The sequence below is a fragment of the Centroberyx affinis genome, unplaced genomic scaffold (assembly GCF_046629955.1).
Source record: "Centroberyx affinis isolate AG114_WGS23_722 - 3 ecotype Tasmania unplaced genomic scaffold, CSIRO-AGI_Caff_v1 ptg001416l_1, whole genome shotgun sequence".
Taxonomy (NCBI): domain Eukaryota; kingdom Metazoa; phylum Chordata; class Actinopteri; order Beryciformes; family Berycidae; genus Centroberyx; species Centroberyx affinis.
Genome location: NW_027279894.1, coordinates 84,577 through 110,825, shown reverse-complemented (window position 1 = coordinate 110,825; position 26,249 = coordinate 84,577). Strand labels below are relative to the sequence as shown.

At 40.2% G+C, this 26,249-nt stretch overlaps 1 protein-coding gene across 1 annotated transcript in view; it reads left to right on the top strand.

Moving 5' to 3' along the window:
- Positions 1-26,249, top strand: part of arhgap36 (Rho GTPase activating protein 36) — an 88,546-nt gene that overhangs the window by 40,714 nt on the left and 21,583 nt on the right. The window contains exons 2-3 of the mRNA XM_071526503.1: positions 5,563-5,719; positions 16,721-16,789. Coding sequence (XP_071382604.1) covers positions 5,563-5,719; positions 16,721-16,789 — 226 coding nt within the window. The remainder of the gene's footprint in view (positions 1-5,562; positions 5,720-16,720; positions 16,790-26,249) is intronic.

The window sequence follows — 26,249 nt, the reverse complement described above, 5'->3', positions numbered from 1 at the left end:
GCCTTACAATAACGGACGTGACGCATTTTTGATCGGTCAGGTCCCAGTTCTGTTTTGGCCGTGAAATCAGAATCAGAATCAGAGGTCATGACCTTTGAACTCTGTGCACCTCCGACCCCTGGCTGTGATTGGTCAGCCGGGTGGAGTGATAAGGCCAGAACAGGAAATGGTTCCATATACTTTAGGGGAAATGAACTTAAAGACTGAGGGTGTGTCCCATCACTTGTAGTGTTTGTATGTGTGTGAGTCTCTGTGTGTGTGTGTGTGTGTGTCACTTTTACTAACTTCTTGACATTTTCCCATGAAAGCACACTTTATAATTTGCTGTGGAATGACTCACAGATAAACACTGAATCTGTGCTGAACTATTTCATTTTCTGACGAACACAAACACGTAAATCTGTCAAAAAGAGACGGGCGGACAGAAAAATGTTTTACTTACTTTTTTTTACTTACTCTTACATCCTCTAAAATAGGCCGACCGTGAGTCACGACACCTATCCTAAATGTCACTTCTTACCCTTTGCATTTCAGACAATGCCATAGTTTATTTTTCCCTGAACCATGTCATTGTGGGACGATGTATGTAACCTGTTTTAGAAAAGGCAGACGGAGCCCCGCAAACCTCGGTGGGCGATTTCCATCCAATTTTTTTTTGCCACACTCTTATTTGTAATGTTACGTTTAGCATAAAGGCCAAAGCAATTTTCTGCAATCAGGCTTGTGCTGTGTGGGCTGAGGCCGCTCCACCGTACAGAGGAGGCAGGAGGCAGGAGGAGGTCGCACACACACACACACACACACACAGGCGAGACAGCATACAGAGCAAGGCAGACATTGTAAATAACTATGAAAGGTTACAGTAAGTTTGGGTCAGGTTGCTTTCACAGGGAGGGTTCAGGCTCGAGGCTGATTGGGTACAATAGAGTAATTGTATAGCAGCGTGTATACACACACACACACACACCAGTATTAAATGTAACAAAATAAACATTCAGGGTCAGTGATACCCCAGTAGGGCTTTAGGGTTCAGAATGGGATGCTGCTCACACTGTACACACTACAGACAACATGTAACTGTATGGCACATGTAGTATGTTTAGTCTGGCAGTATCCAATTACGAACGTTATAAGGACAAAAGTGTAATAAACACTTCTGAGAGGTTTGACACACACACACACACACACACACACAGGAACATGGATGATGGAAAGAGTTCAACCAAGAAGCATTTCATTCTTTTTCATAAATATGTACATATACGTTTTGTAATCGAGCCAAAAAACAGGTTTTGGAGCTAACTGGAGAACTTGAATAGCAAAGTCAAAAAATAATATATATAATTGGCAATGACTTCTTTTTTTCTTTCATTCATGACCATGGCATCATGATGTTGAAGGTCAGCAGCTAGCTAACTAGCTTACCTAGCTAGCTATAGGGTAGTATGGCTAGTCTGAACTTGAAGCTCAGCTAGCTAACTAGCTAACCTAGATAACTTAGTATGGATAGATTGTATTTTTTCGGTTAGCAGCAGAGCGCTAGGCTTCATAATATTAGCTTCCTCCTCTCGTATCTCTTGTCTTTTTCACTGGGATTCAGTCTAACAGTAGAGAAACTCTAGTTATTTGGCTCCGCCCCTTTTAACTCAACCAATGAGATTATTTCTGCCTCCAGAGCAGCTCTGCCTCTGGGAAACATTTACTCCAATCTGACCAAATTGCCCTTCTCCAATGTTTCAGTTTTTTCTGTGTGCATCAAAACCATATAGGGGAACAGAAGAATTCCTACATGTCGTTCTTATAGTCCAGGACATTCCAGTCAGGACTCAGTGCCAGAGCCGGGAACCAGATATCTAAAACTAGTACTACTACCTCTTGATGCACCTTTACCACCTTGATGGCAATAATGCAACATTTTGAATGGTTTCCCCTTCTGATGAGGTGAAGCCCGTTTGTTGTGTGGATTTAGCAGCTGATTGATTTAGAGGCTGTTGTGCCACATTCCTCAGGCTTAATCTTCATGGTTACTCAATGTGTGTATGTACTGCTTTCATCATACACACACACACACACACACCAACACACATTCCTGTCTGATAGGGTGAACAGGTCGTGAAAATGGACCCCAGATCTGCAGTGTGTTTGGTGTTTGTCTGATTCTTGTTAACCTGATAACCTGCCTTCACTCCCTTACTCTTTCATCCTGTCTCCCATTCTATTTTCTCTTCACTTTGTTTTCTTTTTTTCTCTCTTAATGCAAGCTCTCTCTCTCTCTCTCTCTCTCGCTCTCTCTTATTCTGTTATACTCCTTCCCTCCTTCTCTCTCCTGTTATTCATTATTCAGTCCATTCGCCGTTCTCCCTCTTCCCATTGTGTTTACAGTGGACTTAATCTACCTGGCTTTCAACCAGTAATCATAACACACAGCATGTGATATGTGGGTGAATGCCCTCCGACTAATGGAAGACATTACGGGTCCATTTTAAGCCTCGGAGTGACGTTACGTATGGCTGCTATAACCTCAAAAAAACTCTACTCATCTCCATGGAGAAACCAGATCATTGCAAACAGAACATACTGAAGATAATACAACAAAAAGAACAAATTGAACATAATACAATAAATAGAACAAATTGCAGATAATAAGCAAATTGGACATATTGGATTTAACAATATAACAATAAAGAACTCCTGTTGACTTGAAAAAATTGCGGCTATTTTTGATTCCTAAGAGATTTACAGATGTTTGCAGTTTAGAGATCGACAAATGTACAGTCCAGTGCGAGAATATATATGCAAAATGTTCAAAGTGTTCAAATACGCATCAGTGGCTGTTCACATTATCAAATTTAGAAATGCAGGAGAACCGTGAAACCCTTTCAAAACCTGCCATAAACATTCAAAACTGCATTGGCTGTCAATCTGAAAAGAAGGCCGTTTCCTCTAAATTCCTTTAAAGTTGGCTTTTTGAGGATAGAACCAGCAGCAGGGATGTATATCTTTGTCGTTACATAACCTACAGAAGTGTGGTTCTACGGTTGTTTAAAACATTTCTATCCTTTCATAGTTTATACGATCAAGAGAAAACTGCTGCTCACCCTACTTGATCATGTTGTGAAGGTGCTGGATCATAACAGTCTAAAGAAACCAGAGTCTGCACACTTAAATTAGTGGTGTTCCCCTTTAATTTGGAAGCTAAGCTTTCAGTCAAGCGACCTGATGAAGTTTGACTTATCTTCTCTGGTTTCTAAAGTTTATCTGTCTGAAACTGGATTGCTGAGGAAGAATGTGGACGATATGTTGTTTGTTCCTGACAGCAATGAAAGCTCAGGATGTTTCGATGTGAAGGGCGCCAAGTTCAACATATTTCAACTTTTACCAAAAGCGCACTTGATTTTAAATGACTTTTCAAGCAGCACTTCCCCTAAGCAAATGTTTCAGACCGCAAAAAAAAAAAAAAAAAAAAAAACATACCTGCTGGACACAGAGGCTTAACACAGTTTCCAACAGTCCACTCAGCTACTGGGGAATGTTGGAAGATGTTTTAATTTTTAATGCACTAACAATAGCACTTGCCTTGTTTATTTGTCTGTGTTTTGCATGGCAGCGTTTCTGTCGGTGATAAATGGATTACACAAGTTCCCAGAGCCCCGTGATAAGCACTGGAGCATGGAAGCGTGTGTGTGTGTGTGTGTGTGTGTGTGTGTGTGTGTGTGTGTGTACAATAAATGTCGTTTACAATCTATTCCCTATACTTCTGACCCCATGTCTGAGACTGTGCTGTCGGACCCAAACGGACCGTGTGGCTTTTTAAATTTAAATCTTCCAGGATGCCTGAACTCACATTCACCCAAAACACAACAATATGAATAGCGTCTGAAGGCAAAATGCACAGGCAACATTTTGAAGAAATATAGATTGATAAAAACAATTAAGAACAAGTGTAACTTCATTCCAAATTGGGAGATATCGATGAGATTCATGAGATTTCACATGCAAAACATATATTTTAGTGTAGTGGCAGGTGATAGCATGAAAAAAACACCCACTTTAAACCTGTAAAATTAAATCTTCATGTCTAAAGTAAAAACTGTCACATGTGATGTCAGAATGCAACATGTGAAAAACAACTGAAAACCAAACCTGTGATTTCTCATGTACCTTCACATGTGACTTTTTTTGTACGGCGTGAATAAGAAGAGAGAAGAAGGGAGTTTAGAATGAAGCAGCTAGAATCTCAGTCTGCCTTTTGGTTTCAGCCAAACAAGAAAATGATGAAACAGGTACAGATATGGCTGCACTGACGATTCTTAGGAAAGACATTCTTATCATCTTGTTGTCAGGAAACGATTTCCAATATTTTGACCCCATGTCTCCCTTTGTTGCCTGTTGCTGAGAACATTGCCCAACATTTCCCAGAATATCACATAACACAAAAAAACAGCTCTTTTTTTAAAAGCTGCAATATGTAACTTATTTGACATTAAAATAACAATAAATAAACAGCATATCTATTATGCATTATTAGTCTGTGTGTTTATGCCTAAATCCCCCTATCCGCCTGAAATTAGCTTTTTTCGGTGTATACCATCTGCTGTGGGCGTGGCCAACAGGGTGCTGGGTTGGTGGAGAATGAGAGAGCGAGGGAAAGAGAGGGAGAGAGAGTTGAGTACATGTGAGTCACTGTAAGTAGTGTAAGTCGTTTTTTTTTTACCTCAAGAACTTGATGGTCGGTTGATAATGTCCGTTGATTGCAGCCAGCGGAGATTCACATGATACTGAATCTATGGAATTACAGTACGGTCTTTCAGGTTTGGGTTTTTGGTTTAATGGTTGGAGGCTGCAGCAAATTGGTTTGAAGTCTTTCTCTCGATCAGTGGAGAAACCTTTGATTGTGATTAATGAGTTGGATTTTCTCTTTTGACCAACCAATTTTGTTTTGGTCAAATCTCTTTAATGATGAAAACAGTACTAATACAATTCAATTCAGAGTTGCTTTTCTTTTAACTCCCTCATCTTAACACCCCTACATATATCAACCAAAACAAAAGGAAAAAATATAAATTAATAACTTAATAACTTAATAAAATAATAAATAATAAAAAATCACCACCATTTGTATTTAAAAAAAGTTGTTATAGCTATTTTCTCACCCGTCCATCTGTGCAATCATGTATGGGGGCAGGTTTGTCTAAAAAACAAATAAATGCACAAAACAAGTATCATAAATGTTTATCATGACTCGTAAATAAACAAGGATGATCACAAATGTATTTTCCTGTCCACAAACAAATGCTACCCAACTTGAATAAATGTCAAACAATTCTACAAATAAACTTGTTTTGTGCATTTATTTATTTTTTAGACAAATCTGACCCCATAATTGTACAGCTCTTTGCATATCAACACATCTATCATTCTGCTTTCTTTTCATCCATCCTTCTTTTCGAATCCATCCATCTGTGTCAGATTGTGTAGGTACATGTGTCGCCCATTCATTCCTCCATCTTCCTCTCATTCCATCCAGCCCTCCTCTCACTGACGCCTCTCTTCTCTCGGCAGGGGGACCACACGTGGGCGACCATGTTGGGTCAGAGCGTGCGGTTGCAGCCGGTGCCCATCCAGAGCCTGTCAGAGCTGGAGCGAGCCAGGCTCCAGGAAGTAGCCTTCTACCACCTGGAAGAGAGGGACCTGGACTTCAAGATCAGCATCCCCAGAGGTAGGAGGATGGCTATGATGCTGTTTGCATCAGGAACAGTTTGCATCAAAATGCAGATTTGTCATTATCTACTCACCCTCATGTCAGTCAAAACACTGGTGTAGTTTGTATGTCCATTTAACACACAGCAAGTTAGCTAGCACTCCTCCGTATCGCTTTCTCCAAAACAACAGAAATGGCCAAGAACTGGTTCTTTAGAGTTGATGACCATAAAATTACTCCAGACAGTGTTCAGAAACTAAACAACTGCACTGCGGATCCAAAAGTCCAAGTCCAGTTCCTTTAAAGGATAAGTTCCGCAATTTTGGATGGATATATAGTTTGTCTCTTACATAGGCTACATGTAGTACCACATTGGCAACGGAGCAACGAAGCTTGCCGTTTCAACCGACAGCTGATTCGGGAGTCAATATTCTCTGCAGGTCAAAGTACTACAGGTATGCAAGAGACTAATTCCATATATGTCCAAAATTGACAAACTTATCCTTTAAGAGGGACGGGGTCAGGACCCAAACCTACGTTATGGAGAGAGATGATGGAGAGACTAGACGCTGACTGTGGCCTTTAAAGCATGAAATCATGTATCTTGATTGATTTGGACATTTTGTGCTTGGTTGCAGGAGGTTCAGTGGTTTGACTTGTCCTGTGTCAGTTGGGAAAATTTGGATGGGGAAAGTGGATGAGAATTTTTCTCCGCAATCTGTGTTGTCACTTACGGTACAAAGGGGCAAAAGTCATGGTGAGAGATTTCTGTTTGACGTTGAGGATAAAGACAAAACAGTCAAATACATCTGGAATTTTTGTCCCCCACAATAACATTGTGTCCGTCCGTCTGTCATGTGCACATTTCAGACACCACAAATTGGATTTTGGTGAAACTTGGGGAAATTATGCGCCTCACCACTGGTGCAGGGGGAGTCACTACAATTACAGGTCAAACCAAGGCGGCATATTTGTTACTGATTGGCTGTGAGTGGGACTACATCATTCAAATATTGGAGATTTAGAGGCAGAGCTGCCCGGGAGGTAGAAATAATCTCATTGGTTGAGTTAAACCTCAATGGGCGTAGCCAAAGAACCACAGTTTCTATGACTAAAAATGTTGGACGGAAGCCTATAGCGCTTTTGCTACTAACTGACAAAAATGCAATCAAGTTTTAGAGGTTAGCTAGTTAGCGTAGCTGACCTAGGTAAGCTAGTTAGCTAACTTGTTGACCCTCCAATATAATGAATGCCATGATCTTGAATGAACAAATGAATGGGAATTTTGAGAGTTCCTTCTTTGGCTATCAAGCTTGCTAGTTAGCTAAGTAGCGCTAGCGAAAACTGTGGTTTTAGAGCAGCTCTGCCTCCGAGAAAGAAACTAAAACTGCAACGTACACATCATTCGTGTGGGACGACATGTTTACTAGTGACTCATTTTAAGAAATAATTTATCATATTCTTTTGCTGTCTTCAGTCAAACAGCTGTGGTCCAGTGTAGCTCAATGGCTAGTGGTGTGAACACAGCTTTAAGACTTTAAAACTCCCACTGAGCTTCATGGCTAAGTTTGGAAAATGTTGTCAGTGTTTGAAGTTGACTGTTTGAATGTTTGAACTCCCCTGTGAGGGATTTTTATTTTTTTTTAATGTTATTGTTAGATGTAGGGTCTTAAAGGGTGGCTGTTAGATTTAGCATTCCGGGTAATGAATGTCAAGATGTTTTACAGGCTTCTTCTGGGCAATGCACACAGAAAATCAACATGCTTTGCTCGAATATCAAAGCCTTCTATGTCGGCTCTCTCCCTCTTTTAAAAACACAAGGTTCTAGCTACATCATGTCATGTACAGCATATTTCTGTAACACATCGAAATGCCTCAACACACTTATTCTACCGATGTTTACTTGCTTGACTGCTTCTCTTCCTGCCACTGGTCTACTCCCTGTCCCTGCTTTGAAATATTGTTTGTGTGCAAGATAAAAAAACACCCCGACTTGTCCATCTGATCTCTAAAGCACTAAATCCAGCCAATATAGTGGGATAGTTTGACTAATAAACCGTAAATCTCTCAAACACCTCAGCGGCTGCACACTGGGAGTTTTTTTCCTCTCATGTTTATTGGGGATGGAGGGATCGCGGAGGTCAGAGGGATCACAGAGTATCGAGGCTGATGCTAGGAAACAAACACAGCTGATGGCAGTAGTGTGTATGTGTGTGTGTGTGTAGGTGTGTGTGTGTGTACACTGTCCTGCTCTGTCAGTAGCCTTTCCTCCTGTGAGACTTGGCCGGTATGTAAGCTGCTTTTCTCAGACTCGCTGCTCTCTCCCATACACTCTCCTGCTCTCTCTCAGGACTATTATCCCCCGGCCTTTTCACCTTTGACCTCTTGAACGCTTCGCTGATTGAGGCTGATAGTTTACACACAGTTTCCAATAAACAGTGGAACTCAATTATGCTTTGTCAGGGTTTTGGGGGTTTGATTCCCAGCCATGCTAAAAATGAATACAACCGCTTTACTGTTCACTGTTTTTATCAAAGCGTCCACATTATTGAATTTCCCTTTTGCCTTTCAAAGTAATTGATTTTGGTGGTTTGATTGATGTGTATCAGCTATATTGTATGATTTTCTATATACAAATGTCTTGCATCTTCTTCTCAGCTTCTTTTATAGTGATTCACTAGGCAATACAAAGCTAACTTTTCATTCATTCATTCATTCATCCATTCATCCATTCATCCATTCATGCATTCATTCATTCATTCATTCATTCATGCATTCATTCATTCATTCATTCATGCATCCATCCATTCATTCATTCATTCATTCAAACTGCAAGTAAATCCATATATGACACTTTCCCATACTTCCCACTTAAAATATCTATTGAAAGTGTTGAAATTGTCAACAGCATTGTTTTATATAACCGCTTTGTTGTTTTTATTCATTTTAATGCTTATTTTTATTTTATTTTTTTTCTGCTTACATTATATGTTCCTTTTTTCCCCCCTTCTGTTTCCTATTACGTTTGCTGCTACAGTGATCCAGTTTTCCCACGGGGGTCAATACGTTTAATTGATTTAGTTTATTTTTATTCATTCACCTATTCAGTCAGTCCTTATAACACACAGACTGAGACATTTTTATGGGGGGGGTTTTCTGTATTTTCTTAAGAAGAAACAGTGCTCCTTGCTATTGGTTGCATGTAATGTTGGGATTCAGGGAAGTTAAGCATGTTTTTACTGTTGCAGTTGAATAGGAGTGTTAGCTACATACTTAAAATTTAAATTGCATTTTGCCACACTTGGTCCTGTTGTGAATCTTATTGAATCCGAGACGAAGGAAGAGGAAGAATGAAGAGACCCATTTCATTGTGGCCTGTGTATATTTACTATGTGGTTCGTATGGCGTGTGTAGTGTGTGTGTGTGTGTGTGTGTGTGTGTATGTTTCCTATGGTAACACTGACCACCATACATCCCGTGAGAATCCACCCAGCCCTGCTCTCCTCACTTTCGGGAAGTCTTCACATTTGTTTCTCTTTGTCTATTTTTTTTTTTTCCTCTTTTTGGGTGAATTTTACGTTCTCTTCCCATCAGGACAAGGCTCATTTCAGCTGCGTCACGAGAGAATGCCTCTAACTTCTCTGGTGAGGTTTACTGGTGTGGGACTCGTACCTGTTTAGACTCTTTTCAGGATCCTGGCTCTTATAGGGCAAAGCTAAATTTCTCAAGCTTTGAAGTCAAGATTAAAGAGTTTCATTTAAAAGTTAAAAGGGAACATCACTCAGTTTAAGGATTCCTGTATTCTGGGACAGTTAACTCAATATCTGAGAGCGTGACAGAAAAGAATGCACCAAGTTTATGGGAGACTGTTTGTGGTGAGAACACCAAAATCGTCCATGTGTCCCCGGTACATCATTCATTCCTGATCTCCATGCTAACACTTCACACCATTCACTATGTTGAGTGATAACAGGCGACTAGCATTATCTGAAAAGTGGCAGAATAAGAGCTTGTAGCAGCTCTAAAGCTAAATGGTGAGTAATCTTACATAATATGCGGCCAAATCTGGTAGTTTTGTGTATGGGTTCTTACCAAGTTTTTATCCTGTTAAAACCATATTGCATTGAAAAGACCAAGATATTTAGTTTTCTTTAAGATATTCAATTGATACTGGACTCTACTACATCTTCTACATTTAGACTTGAGACTTGACATTAATGACATGGACTTGACTTGGACTTGACTTGGTAATATACATTTAGACTTGAGACCTGACTTGAGACTTGTGCCTCAAGACTTGAGACTGACTTGGGACTCGAGCAAAGTTGACTTGGTCACACCTCTGCAGAGCAGTGGATGAATATGCGGTTGCTGAAATAGTTCCAAAAATAAACTCAGCTACATCAACTATATCAAGTTGATGATATTTCATTGTTAAAATTCGTGAATCTACAGGCCATATAATAAAAACCACAATGTTTTACCACTAAAACCTCTGTCTTCTTACTTTGGATAATGCTAGTCGCCTACTATCACTTAACATAGTGTATGCTAAAGAGTTAGCATGGAGCCAGGGATCTACCGGGGACACATGGATGATTTTGGTGTCTATATTCTTGTTATTTAATGGGTAAATTGACCAATTGGACCAAAAAGATCCCAAACACTTGGTGCATTCCTTTAATTCTCATCCCAGACAACAGTGAACTCAGATTCTAGCTTGTGATGCTTACAGGTTTTTGTTTTTTGTTTTTTTTTCTGTAGAAGATCAACAGGGAAAGATGGTAAAGATGACTACTGTTAGAGCACCTAGGGGTGTTTTTTCTTACATACAGCTAAAGTATAGATATTAGATATGAACTCAGAGACCGTTTGAGACCCCGGTCTGGCTCACAGAGAAAGCGCTGTGTGAGTAAGTGTGGGAATATTCCTCTTCTGTTTCTCCCCTGGGGTGAAATCTCTCCAGTCTGCCACGGTCTTAGCATCACCTCCCGCTGCGCTCCCTCTCTCTCTCCCTCTGTCTCTCTCTCTCTCTCTCTCTCTCTCTCTCTCTGTTTCTTTTTGGGGTTTCTGTTGTTTTTCTGCAGTCGCTTTCTTCTTCTCTACTTCTGTTTGCTTCTGGTCTCTGTCTTTTTCCATCTATTTCTGTCCCTTTAGCTCTTATCCAAAGATGGGCGTATTTACTCACGTTACTGTAATTGATTCGCTTTTTTTGTGTACTTGTACTCTTTTGGGTATTTTTAAAGTCAGTGATTTTACTTAGCTTACTTATAATATTTTTACTGATGTATTGTACTTCGCTACATTTTAAATCACATCCATTACAGAGAACCGATTTTGGCGACTCTCCATAAGCAACAGAAACTGGATCAACATAAATTGACAAACTGTGGATCCTTTGCTTACTTTATTTTGTAATTTCCAAATTTTCCAATTACTAGAATCTAATATGAACTAGTTTGTCCTTTTAGAATCACATGGAAAAGATCTAAAAAGCTTATCTAAAAGCTTATCTCATCTAAAAAACATTCTCTTTTGTAAAAAGTAACTGAGTAACTTTTTACTCTGAGTCCATTATAAATTAGCTACTTTTTACTTTTACAGCAGTACTTCTACTCCTACTACAATAAAATATCAGCAAAGTAACAGTACTTATATTTGAGTAAGACATTATAGACTTTTTATCCTCCTCTTCTTTTCATCTCCGTCTCTCTCTCTCTTTCTCTTTCTTTCTCTCTCTCATCTTTTCCCACTCTTCCTCACTTTTTATTCCTCTCTCCCCCTCTCTTTCCACCCTCTCTCTCTCTCTCCCTCTATCTCTCTACCTCTTCAACTACCTCTTGCTCACTTCCCTTATCTTCCTCTTTCTCTCTCTCTCTCTCTCTCCTGTCTTTTCCCACACTCCCTTACCTTTCACCTCACCTGCTCTTATCCTCCTCTTCTTTTTATCTCCCTGTCTCTCCATCTCTTTCTCTCTCTCTCATCTTTTCCCACTCTTCCTCACTTTTTATTCCTCTCTCCCCCTCTCTTTCCACCCTCTCTCTCTCTCTCTCTCTTTCCCTCTATCTATCTCTATCTCTTCGACTATCTCTCTCTCTCCTGTCTTTTCCCACACTCCCTCACCTTTCGCCTCACCTTTCATTCCTCACTCTCCCCTCTCTTTTCACCCTCTCTCTTTCTCCCTCTCTATCTCTATCTCTCTCTACCTCTTTGACTATCTCTTGCCCACTTCCCTTATCTTCCTCTCTCTCTCTCTCTCTCTCTCTCTCTCTCTCTCTCTCTCTCTCTCTCTCTCTGAACCAACAGTAATCCATACCAGAAAGCCTCTCCTTGTTTTCACGGGCGTGCTGAATATGTATGTGTGTGTGTGTGTGTGTGTGTGTGTGTGTGTGTGTGTGTGTGTGTGTGTGTGTGTGTGTGTGTGTGTGTGTGTGTGTGTGCATTTACATTCATGCACTGCAAAACATAAAATTGTGAGTTGACTGAAGCACTGAATAGTTAGGTCAAAGATCATTAGTTAGTTGTTCTAATGTAGAAAAGCTAACTGAGTGAACTTAAGTCAATAAGTTTTCCAAGTTGAATGCATTAATTGATGAACTGAAATCCAGTGTTATTTATTTTTTCACAAGGTTTGCTAGGTTTTAGTTCAAGTTCCTCTTGTATCACATGATTAACACACAGTTCAGCATATAGTATGCAGCTGCAATACACTTACTTGTACTGGATTGTACTTGCCATCAGTGAGAAACTTACTTGAGTGTGAATTCCCAGATACATAGATAAGATAGATAGTAGATTTGATCATGTTTTTTTCAGAAATTGACCTATGATTCACCAAACATACATACATAACAAGTCTCTATCCTGTAACTTCATTCAAACCAGAAGAAGGAAGAGTTTCTGGAAAGTTAAACCGAATGCAATGCATCCTGGGAAGTCTGCTAATAAACTAACAGTGTTGAGTTCAGTGAACGCTTTATAAGGTGTTCTTTCAACTCATGATTTTAAGTCATGAAGCTCATAACTAGCGCTTTTAATTTGAAATTGACAAACACATCTATTAATGGATAAAGGTGAGTTGATTTCACTAAATTGCCCTGTGAGTTTTTACAGTGTGTGCGAGCCTGTGTGTGTTTTGTGTGTGTTTATTAGTTTCGTTGGCAGGACGGTCCGGTGAATTCTTTGCGAAATGTGTCAGGAGTTGTGAGTCACAGATTTGCTCTTATTTGGTGTGGCTGGAAGCTCCTTCTCATGCATCAGGGACTCTCCCTCCCTCTCTCTCTCTTCCTTTCATTCTCTTTCTTTCTCCCTTTCTGTCTCTGTCCCCCTTCGTTTTTTTTGGTCTCTTTTTCCCCTCGTTCCGTCTCCCTCCCTCGTTCTCTCTCCTTTCCTCATCTTCTTCGACAGATGTTTTTGCCCCGCTCTCTCTCTCTCTCTCTCTCTCTCTCTTAATTCTTAAATCTGTTATGTATGTACTGTTTCTACTTTTCCCTCTCTCTAATCTCTGATCTCGTTAGATAGTCTACCCATCTGATAATCCCTCCGTAATCTGGGGTTTCATTTGAAAAGCTAAATTGAATGCAGCTGTTGGAGGAATTATTTGTTATCATTTATCTATTTTTACACTAGAAGTAGTAAAGCGACATTCAACATCTACTTGAATCAGCTGCAGCTTGAAACTGTTGGATTTAAATTCGATATTTCTTACCAATCAGGTTTTCTGGGGCTGATTTCCGATTATCGATTTTGTAACAGTGTGATCAGCCAGCTGTTGATTGAAATGTTTCTTTCTACCCACATTTTCTACTGAGACAGTCATGTAAAAGTGCACAGCAAGCATAAACAGTCATTACATTTCAACAGAGCGCTGTGTTTAACAGATTGTTGTCGACATTTCTGGCTCAGCCTTGTGGAAATAAATCATAGTTTTTATCCAAACATAGTTATTACTCTCGCTGCCAGCATTGCATGAAACTGTTTCTTTTGTCCAATACATGAATCTGTTTCTGATTATATTTTTTTTGTTGTTGTCATACATTCAACAGCTTTTGTGATCGGGCATCACTGATCTCCTATTTAAAACGTCTACTGGCCGGTTAGAATTAGTGGCCAGTTGATCTGTGCATCCGTATTAAGTGTGATGAATTTAACCTTCAGATCAGATTCTCTCCCCTTCTGCTCTGTCTCTCTCTCTCATTCTGTCTTGTCTTTTCTATTCCCTTCTTACATTGTTTTTTATGTTTTCGGGTTGTCCGTCCGTCCGTCCCATTCTCGTGAACACAATATCTCTTAAAATTTGGCACAAACGTCCACTTGGACTCAAGGATGAACTGATTCGATTGTGGTGGTCAAAGGTCAAAGGTCAAGGTCACTGTGACCTCACAAAAGACGTTTTTGGCCATAACTCAAGAATTCATATGCTAATTATGACAGAATTTCACACAAATGTCTAATAGGATAAAATGATGAAGTGATGACATTTTGTATCCAAAAGTTCAAAGGTCAACAGGCATACAAGTGCGAGGCGGTTATTTCTGGTTTTTACCTTTATTTAACCAGGAAAGGTTTTAAAGGTCTCTTTATCTACTACTTCAAACACTGCAATCAATGAGAAAGAAAAAAACTCCTGAACACTGTTTACACTTACATATCAAATGAATTTATTATCTGGCAACGTTTGAGGCATAACTGCAACGTTGCCAGATAAGACATCTATTTAATATGCAAGTATAGACAGTGTTAGGGAGTTTTTTTTAATTCTCATTGACTGCACTCCTATGAATCTGTCACTAACGCTTCAGGTGTGCAGAAGATTTCTAAGTTCATACTGTATATACTACAGTTCAAATAGTAAAACCATACTTTTTCTCACTAAGCTGTTCCACTGGAGCAGCTGCAGATGAGGTGCTTTGCTCAAGGGCGACTCAGCAGAAATTCAGTCACTTTCTTTAGCCTGACTTTTAGTTCAGGATTCAAACTGGAAACCTTTCGGTCACAGACTGGCTTCACTGCAGCCCACCATCACTCTGTGCTTTAAATAATCATCTTGTGTGTGTGTGTGTGTGTGTGTGTGTGTGTGTGTACGTGCGCGCATGGCTGAGCACGTCTATGTAGGCTATGTCTGTAAGGGTATTATACTTGGAAGCCCCTATTTTCCTGCTATTTGTGTCTCCTGGAGTGACTTGAATATGTGTTATGTAATGGGCCTTAAGATCATATACTGAGTGCATACTGAACACACACACACACACACACACACACACACACACACACAGATATCCAGGGAGCGTTGGTAAGAGATTAACCCTTGCACGAGGGACCGTGTTCTTTAGAAATAAACTTTAATTTCCTGCAGTCATGGGAATTTGACCCCTCTTATACACACATACACACACACACACACTCACATGTACACACACACTGGTGGACACAAATGTTCACTAGGTTCCAATACACTTCTCTCTCTCTCTCTCTCCTGTTTTTTCTCTCTCTCTCTCCCACTGTGCCGCTGCTAATTTGTCTTTCCGACTGAAAATTCCCTCTGTCTGGGAGAGTAAAAAAAAAAAAAAAAAGAAAACAATTCCCATCCTCCTCGTCCCAAATATTCCTTCCGGATGGGACAATCTGGGATGCAGGGAAACGCCGAACGTTCCTTAATAGGCGAAAAAAAAAAACAAAAAAAAAACAGACCCAACCTTGAATTAGTGATTTCTAAACAGCAGCTTTTTCTAACCCAAACAAAGGCTTCTCCCACGTGAAGCCCGGCCAGAGACGGAGGATGTGGAGCTTGTAAAACAGAGCGGCTGACTCAACACACACACACACACACACACACACACTGAAAAGCTGCTACTGCAAACAATGCCCACACACATACATAAGGTTGACCACTAGCACGTAGGCAGATATATACACACACCAAAAATACACCAATAGCTGTTTTTTTTGTGTTTTAGGGTGGATTTTCCCTTTATCATTCAATTTAATACCATGTCATTAACTATACAGTTGCCTTATAATGTATTCAACTCTCTAGTGTGTGTTTTTTTGTACATTGTGTTAATTATATCATCCTCTGATTATAATAATGTGCTTATAGTGCGCTTATGATGCCTTAGAACCCCAAGTAAAGTATTACCATAGAATATTACACACACACACACACACACACACACACACACACCGCAGCCCCTTGTCTTCTGTGCCCGGGGCAGTGCAGCCATTAAGTGAAGGGCTATACAAATAAACAATGTCTTCATGTAGAAATGGTCTGGTCCATTCTGGTCTATTCTTAGTGCGGCTCTGAACTGAGGAAGAGGTGCAGGCACTCAGCAGAAAAGATAATAACTGAATTGGACCGTGTGTGTGTGTGTGTGTGTGTGTGTATGTGTGTGTGTGTGTGTGAGAGAAAGAGAGAGAGAGAGAGAGAGAGAGAGAGAAAGAGGAGATGGAGGTGCTTATGTAAGTTTGTTTGGAGCTAATGAACAGATGAGCAAGACAAATGTACTTTGTTTTATGCACGCATGCTTTTGTGTGTGTGTGTGTGTGTGTGTGTGTGTGTGTGTGTGTGTGTGTGTGTGTGTGTGTGTGTGTGTGTGAACACACATGCACTTGTACATCTTTCTTATTTCATAGAAATGGAGATGGCATCCTAACGAATACCGAACCCTGGCTTCAGACTCTGTGTCTGTGTGTGTATGTGTGTGTGTGTGTGTGTGTGTGTGTGTAGTGATCCTTCTTCCTCATAATAAGCAGAGGATACAGTAGGATCAGTAGGAATACACACACACACACGCGCACACACACACACACACACACACACAAATAACGAAATAAATGAAAGACAGACATCATAGAGAAATGTCATCGACTGGGAACAAGGAGTTCGGAGTCTTCATTGTTCATTGTACACACACACACACACGCACACACACACACACACACACACACACACACACACACACACACACACGTAAGCACTGCTAATCATTTTCTCGATGATGTCGTTCTGTCTTGCAGAAATACGCAAACGGAGAAAGTCGCTGCGCAGGAAGCTCGACTCCTTTTCCAAGGAAAAAAAAGAGCGAGGTGAGTTCACCGTACACACACACACACACACACACACACACACACACACACACACACACACGTATACACACACATACACACAGGGGCATGCGGTTAACCACTGTACCATCTGTGGCCACAGTTTGTCTGCTGTGAATAATCAGTGTTTGCGTGCGTATGTGCGTGTGTGTGCGTATGTGTGTGTGTGTGTGTGTGTGTGTGTGTGTGTGTGTGTGTTTTACGATGACCCAACACCCACAGACTCTACTGTAAATCGCCTCAAACAAACACAACGTCCCTTGTCTCACTCAGCCCACCACTGACGTACAGTGGCATTTACTAATACTAACCGCGAATCATGACATACTTGAAACAATGTGTTTACGAACCACAAGTGGCTGTGTGTGTGTGTGTGTGTGTGTGTGTGTGTGTGTGTGTGGTGTTTAAAGCCTGACTCATAGATGTTTCACTGACTCAGGCTCGTAGCTCTTTGTCTCTGCTTCTTTTCTGCGGTGTTTTCGGTACAAACGGAGTGGTGAGTGGAGAGAGTCACCCTCACCGCGCCGTTTTTTTTTTACCTTTTCATCACCTCACTCTTTCACCCCGCCGACACGCAAACAACTCCTCCAGGTCCTCCAGGTCCTCCAGCTCACCGTTTAGACACGAACCCACGAGACACGTAACACCGGGACCCCGAATTCACTGGGAGTAATCGGCTTTTAAGGCTGGTGTTCGGATTGCGGCGTGGTTTACGAGGTTCAAGCCCGACTTGCCCCAGTGGACTCGACATGATGATGATGATGATGATGATGATGATGATGACATGGTTCAAAGTAACAGGACTTTGGATTTTGAAATTTTTATGTAATTTTTATGTAATGAAATGGGGTTTTTTTTTGGGGGGGGGGGGTTGCAAAATATTTTTTATTGAAAACAGTATTAAACGACATAACAATGAGCATATGGGTGTACGCTTTAGGATTTTTTACCATAGCAAAGAAAAATGACAGTAAGGAACACTCACATTATACACATAAAAGAAAGAAGAACGGAGGAAAAAACTGAAGAAAAAACAGCAAAAGTACAAAACCCCAAGAACCCAAACACACCAACATTCACACACCCCACAATGAAATGGTTTTAATCCATTTACTGTTTTTAATCCATCGTAAAGCACTTTGAGTTGCGTTCTATGTATGAATGGTGCTATATAAATACATTTATTATTATCATTATTATTATTATTATTACATGGAATCATTTCAAAGTCTGTCTTTTACAGAAGCTGAGAGCGGCTGTGGTTGCTCATAGATTTTTTTAATCCAGTTATCTCCAGATCTTTATTATCTTGAGATATCACACATTGTTTTCTTGTGATCACAATTTAATTATCACACCATCATGACATAATGACTAAATGGTTTTCTCAAGATCTTGAGTTAAGTAGGTGCTGATTGTGGTTGTCTGTGGCATCGATCAATCATGATCTCTCCTTCTCCCTCTGATGCTTATTGCTTAGCAACAGACTCACACTTTTCTTTCTTGGATTGATGGTAATAATTGCATTATTGTGCGCATGTAAACTATCTCATGTTCCCCTCGCGCTCTCTTTATCGGTCTCTCTCTCTCTCTCTCTCTTTTTCCTCTCTTCATTTCTCTCTTTCCATTTCTCCATCTTCATGTCTTCATCTCAGTCTGTCTCTCTCTGTCATTTTCCCTCTTTTTGTCTCTCTTCTCTCTCTTCTGTTCTCTCTGTCTTTCTCTCTTCTTCTTCTTTATATCTCGTTATACCTCTCTCTCCCTCTCTCCCTCTCTCCTCTCTCTCCTTGTGTTCTTCCTTAGTCTCTCTCTCTCTCTCTCTCCTCTCTCTCTCTCTCTTTCTCCCTCTCCACTGTAAGCTATGTGGCCGGGTGATCTTCCTATGTGAACCTAACCGCTTATAAAGAGATGTTCTCTATTCTCAGGTGATTATCACAGTGGGGCAAGATACGGGCCAAAACACACACACACACACACACACACACACACACGCACACACATTCCCAGGCCATCTATGCAGGTCTTGTGTAAATCCCCCCTCCAGCCTCTTAGACAGAGAGACTTATCTGAAGCTAACCCGACTAATCAAAACACAGAACATTGGGACCTGGCTGCACTCCTCCACTACACTGATGGCCTCACTGTGGCCTTCAGGGCCTGCAGAGTAACACTTTACATATTACAAAAAAATTACAAAGTGGTAACTGTAATCTGTTCCAGTTACTGTGAGGAAAACAGCAGATTACACATACTTTTGAAAGAAAGTTAAAAAAGATGATTAATTGTTGGCTTGCTTAAAAACAAATTTGGATGTTTCTAAAAGGGAAAAATGGTATTAGATTGTGGGATTATAGATACTAATAGGCCTATAGTTTGAAATAAAAGATGCTGCTTAACTGATAATAGGCTACTATTAGAGTCTGGAATTGAAATAAAATGTTTATTAACTGCGTATTTTATAAATTTTTTAAGCAAACTGTTCCATTCATTGTCATTTCACAATACATTTACTGAAAATCTAATTGAACAATTGCAACAACACGGTTTTTATATTATTTGCCAATAGATTTTCTCAATATTCACTAGGAATGTGAGGATGAGAAGTGTTTGATTTGTTCAAAGTTATTAAAGACAGTGGGCAGCAACCTGCTGGTTCCCCTCAGATTTCCTCTTTAACAAAAGGGATCAATTATGCTAACAACAGGATGCGCTACTCCTTAATTTGGCACAGATTGGAGTTTTAGTTATAGAAACATTTTTCAGAGACAGAGCTGCTCTGGGGGGCAGAAAAAAAACAAGAGGCAAGAGAGGAGGAAGCTAATGTTATGAAGCCTAGCGCTCTGCTGCTAACTGAAAACATACAATCTATCCATACTAAGTTATCTAGGTTAGCTAGTTAGCTAGCTGACCTTCAATATCATGAAGGGTCACTGACATGACTGAATGAAAAAAGAAGTCATTGACATTTTTTAAATGAATTCATTAATTTTATTTATATTTTGAGCAGAACTTGTCGGTTGGCTAACTTGTGTTCCGAAAAACTGATCTTTGGCTCCGCCCACTGAGGTTTAACTCAACCAATCAGATTATTTCTTCCTCCAGAGCTGCTCTGCCTCTGAGAAATGTTTGTAGAACTGAAACTCCAATCTGCTGATTTCTGGAAAAAGTGGCACAAAACAAAACAAAAAAAACATGGCTTCACTAGAAGTTACTAGGCTACTGTGTTTTCCTCACTCACTCACTGGAGTTTACACAGAGGACATCTCTGCCTGGTTAAATAAATATAGGTTTTAAGTTCACTATGCCCCAAAGGACCAATATTATCGTCCAGCTGCTGGCATGGTGAAGGAGTAATAGCCAGCAGTAGTATTGAATACCAAGCAATGTCTAAATATATCTAGTCTGACTCCCAGCAGACGACGCCCTCAGGACCAGAGACACTAGAGAAAAGCAGTGACATGCCTGAGCAGTCAGTCAGACACACGCTATGGAGCTTCCCATCTGTGTTTTACTGTCTGTACTATTGAGTTAGGACAAGTCCAGCGGGGTCTCATCAGTCAGGGGGCGTCAGTGAAGTGCTAACTGCTGTCCTGTAGTCGTGTGCTAACTCGGCCTTCAAGTGCTGTCGAAAATATCAGAATTACAAGCACATGAAAGACCCAACAAAGTGGTAAACACGACTGGGAAAGCCAGAATTTGTCAGATGTGACGGTTAGAGGACAGAGAGCATGTCAGTCATGGCAATAACTGATGGTAACACTCATGTAATTTGTTACCATATGCTTATTTCGTTTAGTTTACTTTATTTGACATCTTTAAAAAAACATGAAAACAAACAATATTTTGTGTTAAATCTCTAATAATTATCAAGAATAACACACAAAGTCCAGACTTATTTCCATTGTGGTCCTTGTTGGTGTAGTGTTGTTGTTGTTTGGCATCTCATGTAACTAACTAGTGTGTTTCTGTTTATAATAAAATAATTAAGACATCAATTACATGACATGGATTTTCTGTCACTGCAGGACAAAGTAGCTCTGTGCCGTTTGATTCCCAAAGTAAAACATCAGCCACCAAAAAAAACCCCAACTTTTGTTCTGAGGTCCATTTTGTTATTACGTCCGACCAAAAGCACTTGAACGTCTGAGAAGTTGTACTTATGACTTTGCATCTTGAAGTAGGAGTTTAGGAGGCGCACTTGAAGGCAGCATCAGTTCCTGTTTAGGTCACTGGGGAGAGCATGGTGATTTCACTGCCATGGTTACTGGTTTCCTGCCACTTTAAAGAAGCTAAGCATCTTCTGTCTGCCTTTTCTTTTACTAGGCATCAACACGGCCTCTTTTGACCCGCGAGGAGGCGATTTAAATTTCCTTGGCTGATGAAAAGTGGACTTACTTAAATGCTTTAGGATCTTTCATTTTAAAAGGCTTTACTCAAATTGTACGAATGAGGAATTTCATTTTAAAGATTTCCTTTAGATATTTTAATATGCAATAATGTTCTTGACTGTAAGATGGGATTTTATGTTCTCAAGGGGTTGGAACCCTATGGTAAATACCAAGGTGCTTAAATACTGTCATCTGATTGGTCCATGGGCCTTGAGGTGGCCATTTTGGATGTCATTCAGTTCATTTAGCATTGACTATGCATCCAGTAATGTAACCCTAACAAAGGCTATTCAATACAAAATGAAATACCAGAGTACATGTTGCCAAAGCAAACATTTACAATGCAGAACACTAAATACAGGATGATAAATGGCTATGTTACATAGTGTTTATACAAATAGGAAAAAAAAGTCCATGGGAATAATAATAAAATGTGTATATATTTACACATAAAAGAATGATCTCATCCATCATTTCTCAGCATATAACATGCTGCCGCCCACAAGCCAAGTTGATTCATTTCTTTAGCTTTTTATCTTTTATGTCTCAAAGGACTTTACAGAGAAGGAGCCTATCTAGATCAAACGGCTACTGCAGCCGAAACATATTGCTTTTTAATTTTTAAAGCGTTCAGTCAGATTAGCTGAATTTCTCCACTGCCAGGATCAGAATCTCATTCTCAGTTTCACCCAAATCACAGAGCAGACATGTTCTTTCATCTTCAGGAGAGTTATTAAACCTTTCTGTTTCAGTAATGCAGCTGATATTAACTGTACACAATGAGATCTAAGACTTCTAGGTTAGTTTAACACAAGATAAGGTTCTGTGGTATGAGTGTTCTTGATTTGACTGTATGTCCTTAAACCAGATATCAGTGAACCACTTTTCTTTATACAAAAGGAATAATTTATCTTATAATAACCATTTCGATATGCGAGAATAAACCTACTGACACCTAATTCACCTGGAGGCAGTTTAAAACCACATCACAGCCTCAGACCTCTCAGATCTCTATACCCCCCCCAGTTACCGAGGCTTATTCAACACTTCCAAGCTGCCACAGTCAACTGCTAAATCCCAAACTGTGACTTGAAAGAAGTAAACACATCGGTCCTAGCGGCCAGCATTGTCGTCGTCAGTGCTCGGCGCCAGAGAACGTGGCCAAATGTCAGGAGGCAGCAGCATGCAGCGGCCCGGTTCCCCCTGCCAACAGACGTCAGGACCGAGGACTAAGCTCCGGCTTACTGATCAAACACGGGCAATTAAAAACGCAGTGCGTAAGACAAATTAACAAGTGGATTCAATGGATGTGACCGTTCAAGTTGGCAGGCGATGTTGTGTTTATTTGAGTTTCATAGGGTTTCACAGGGTCAGCAGGGTGGTGCAGTGGAGTAGAAACAGAAGTTCAAGACCCTGAGTCGGCAAGCATCCGTCCTGCTGAAGTGTCTTTGAGCCAGAGATTGAACCCTGTAAAAGCTGCAGGAGCTTTAGTTGATGCTGCTGGAAACAGAAAACGCATCACTTCCTGTGCGGCAGAGGATTTTTCCCAGGAAAGAGCTAGAACAGACAATGGAAATGCAACTCACTGTTGTGTAGGAGCAATCAGCGATCAATCAATTACGAAAAAGTAGTATACTTAAGTGTAAAAAGTATACAAACTTTAGGGAACTGTAAGTGTTCTTATAAGTATACTTTTTTGTTACCTGTTGGGACTAAATTGGCTAAATTTACTTAAAGTTAACTCAAAGTACTACTAGCACTACTAGCATACTTGATGGGACTGAAACACTTTAAGTTTATACCTGTATATTTTTAGTAAACTTGAAGTTGACTCACAAAAATACTAAGAGTGTACTAAAATATACACCAACTGCAAGTGAACTCATTCTTTCTAAGGAAAACAAAAGTAAAGTAGAAGTATACCTGATCATTTTATACTGAAAGTGCACTGAAGTAAACTTCTTTTTTTAAGGGATAGAAAGTAGCATAACTATATGAAAATGTACTTTAAAAGCTGTTTAAAAGATGCACGATGCCCCAGGCCAAGTTAGCAAGTGACCATTTGTTATCTGCTGGGTAAACTTTGTAGCCTCACAATCTGTTGTGCACTTATATTGATCATTAGCTATTAGCTATGCTACTAATACACACTTGTTGCTAAGTAGCCTGTAGCCAGTGACCATTAGCTCGTACCTGCAGCTAGCCCACTTAGCCAGTTAGCTTGTTAGCCTCCAGCTGGCAGCCAGCCCACAACAAAGCACCTGCCAAGGAGCTTATCGCTGCGTTTGAGCCTGGCACCTGATGGAGGAACACGTGGATGAGGCCCGGGCAGATCAGGCTCCAACATCAAGGAGGGAAATAAGAGTATAAAGCTGCAGGAGAGAGAGAATGGCATCGGGAGAGAGAGTGAGAAGAAAAGTTGTTTAAATGCAGAGTGATACCAGTGAGGTTTCAAAAAGATGTCAGGAGACTCACAAATTTGCCCTTGGTCTCCTGGAATGCAAGAAAACCAATTGGGGAGATCTCTTTTTCAATTACTGCTGTTCTTAACTCTTATTTTGAATGATTCAGTGAGCCGATCACAGTGTTCGATGATGATTGACATCATAGAGCCGGATACTTTCTCCACAGTGTGCGAGGCAGTTTTGTATCTAAAAATGAGTGAGTTATAGTGGTATATCTTACACTGTATGTCTGCATAGGTTCATTTCAGTCATCCCGGTAGTAAGATGTCAAAAAAAATACAAACAAAATCCACTGGACTTAACATTCTGAAGACATTTCCACCAAGCAGAACTGATGAAACCTCTCGGATAGTCCAGCGGATAAGTTGATAAGTCCGGTGGATTTTGTTTTTATTTTTTGGATATAACTTATGTGAATTGTATAGCCATGTTGCTGCGTAAGTACTGATTCACAGCCCACATGACCAGAGAGAGAGAGTTATTTCAAGCTGAGTCAATCCTGTATCTGTAAAGCTTTGCAGGGCATTCTGCCAGTCTGCCTTGGCTGCCTGACCACACTTCTCACCAGGTGTGTGTGTGTGTGTGTGTGTCGTCATGCAGGCAGTCATGTGTGTGTTCAGAGTGAGCGGTAATGCCTCCCTAACCTTTTATCAACCTGTTCTGCTGACTGACCTTTGACCTCTGATCTCCCTGGGGACGGGTCATGCCAACAGAGAACTTCCCTATAAAATAATGTGAATAAAGTATCACATTATTATTATTATTAGCTAGAGCACTCACTTTTAAATTAACAGAGAACTTTTTAGATTTATGATTATATCAAAATGTGTATAATTAGTCATAACATTATATTAAAGAAGAAGAAGAAGAAGTTTTTTTGTATTTATTTTCTTGTCTTCAAAGCTACTTGAGGAGCAACAAGTGTGATTTTAACTGTCCCATAGCACAAAATAACCATAATTTGATAGAGTTGTTGATCAATACCATTGACTCAACCATTACTTCACCAGGTGCTGAGATTTCTGTCTTTCAAAACTTCCAAACCTGCACTCTGTCTTTGGAACAAATCCCAAGCAAACAACCGGTGTAACATTTCAGCTACGAAGGATAAAAAGTCTCGTTCTCAAGCCAAAAAAGCAAATGGCAAAGCAGTTTTATTATTACAGCATTTAGCTTGGTGATATATCACCTCTTCACTAGACGTTTGTGTTGGACCTCTGCTCTAATTAGCTAGCTTACTTGTCTCTATTTTGAAAATATGACTTTATTGTTTGTGACGATTACAGGCCAGAGGGCTGATGTTGTTGCACGCTCCAAAAAATCTTCATCTTAACATGTAATTTAGTCTATTATTGACTCCTAAAATCTTAATTCTTCTTAGAATGAGTGAAAAAATCTGCTAGTGGTGTTACATTATTTCACTTGTTTCCAATGCAAATCAACTTGTTTCAAGATTTTTGTAGAATCAAGTGTCATTTTCTTCAGTGTCATTTTTCTTCTTTCTAACCCTAACCTGCCTTATTCTGACTTGTTTCAACAGACTGACACTCATTTCTAGAAAGTTCCTGAAACAAGTGAAGCTGCATTGGAAAGAAAAATAAGATTTGAAGGCTGAATATGAGACTAAATGACTCTTGACATTTTTTTGCAGTGTAATTCCCTGGTCACTGATATAAGCTGATAAAGGTCACAGATCACTTAATGCCCCTTTAATGAACCTTAAACTATACGCTCTCCTCCAGTCACCCAGGACATGTTTACCAGGTTTGAAGCTTCACAGGACAATTAGAGCTGATTGTCTTAACGGAGGCGGGTTCGGCTCATGCCTTTAAACGCCGACCTGCAGGGTGTAAGAGGCTTATGGGCGACACACACAGGACAACAAAGGTTTCACTCCTGAGTTCATCAACAAAGAGCGAGCCAAGGCCCGAGCAGCAGAGCAGATGGCTGTTTTGTCTTGTCTTACTACAAAGGAAGAGTTAAAATAACACATGAACTAGAACACAGGGCAGTACAGGGGATGGGACGGCGTGTCAGCTGTGCATTGGGATTGATGGTGAGGTTGGAAATTAGTGGGTGAGATGCTCTGGGTGAAGTGTAAGTTAAAGTGAATGTGCAGTGTCACTGTTAACTAATTACCGTTTAGGTGTAACATGGCTGATATCATGTGTCTTAGGCAGTTCACCTCCTGCAGAAATGAATTTTTGACAGACATTTCCTTTTCTGGTGCATTGCAGTCAGCTCTTCCAAAATTCATTGTTTGGAGGCTCGGCTTGCTGAACTTGTTGGAGGATTTCTGCATCTGTATGACCAATCAAACGCCTTCTGAGTCCTAAATCCTCATATTCCCACTGCAGCAGTTGTTGTAGTTTCTGTCACCACTATTCACAGTTTCCCCAGCTTACGGTTACTTCTTTAATCTTCATACGCCCTCACTGTAGGAGTGGAATACGAATACACAAATCTGCATGTGGCATTGTGTCAATTTCGGCTTCATTGCAAGTATACCAACAGCTTCAGTCTAAACTCACTATGATGAAATATGTACAATTCACCTTTCAAACTGGATTTTCATCAAGTGACATGTCA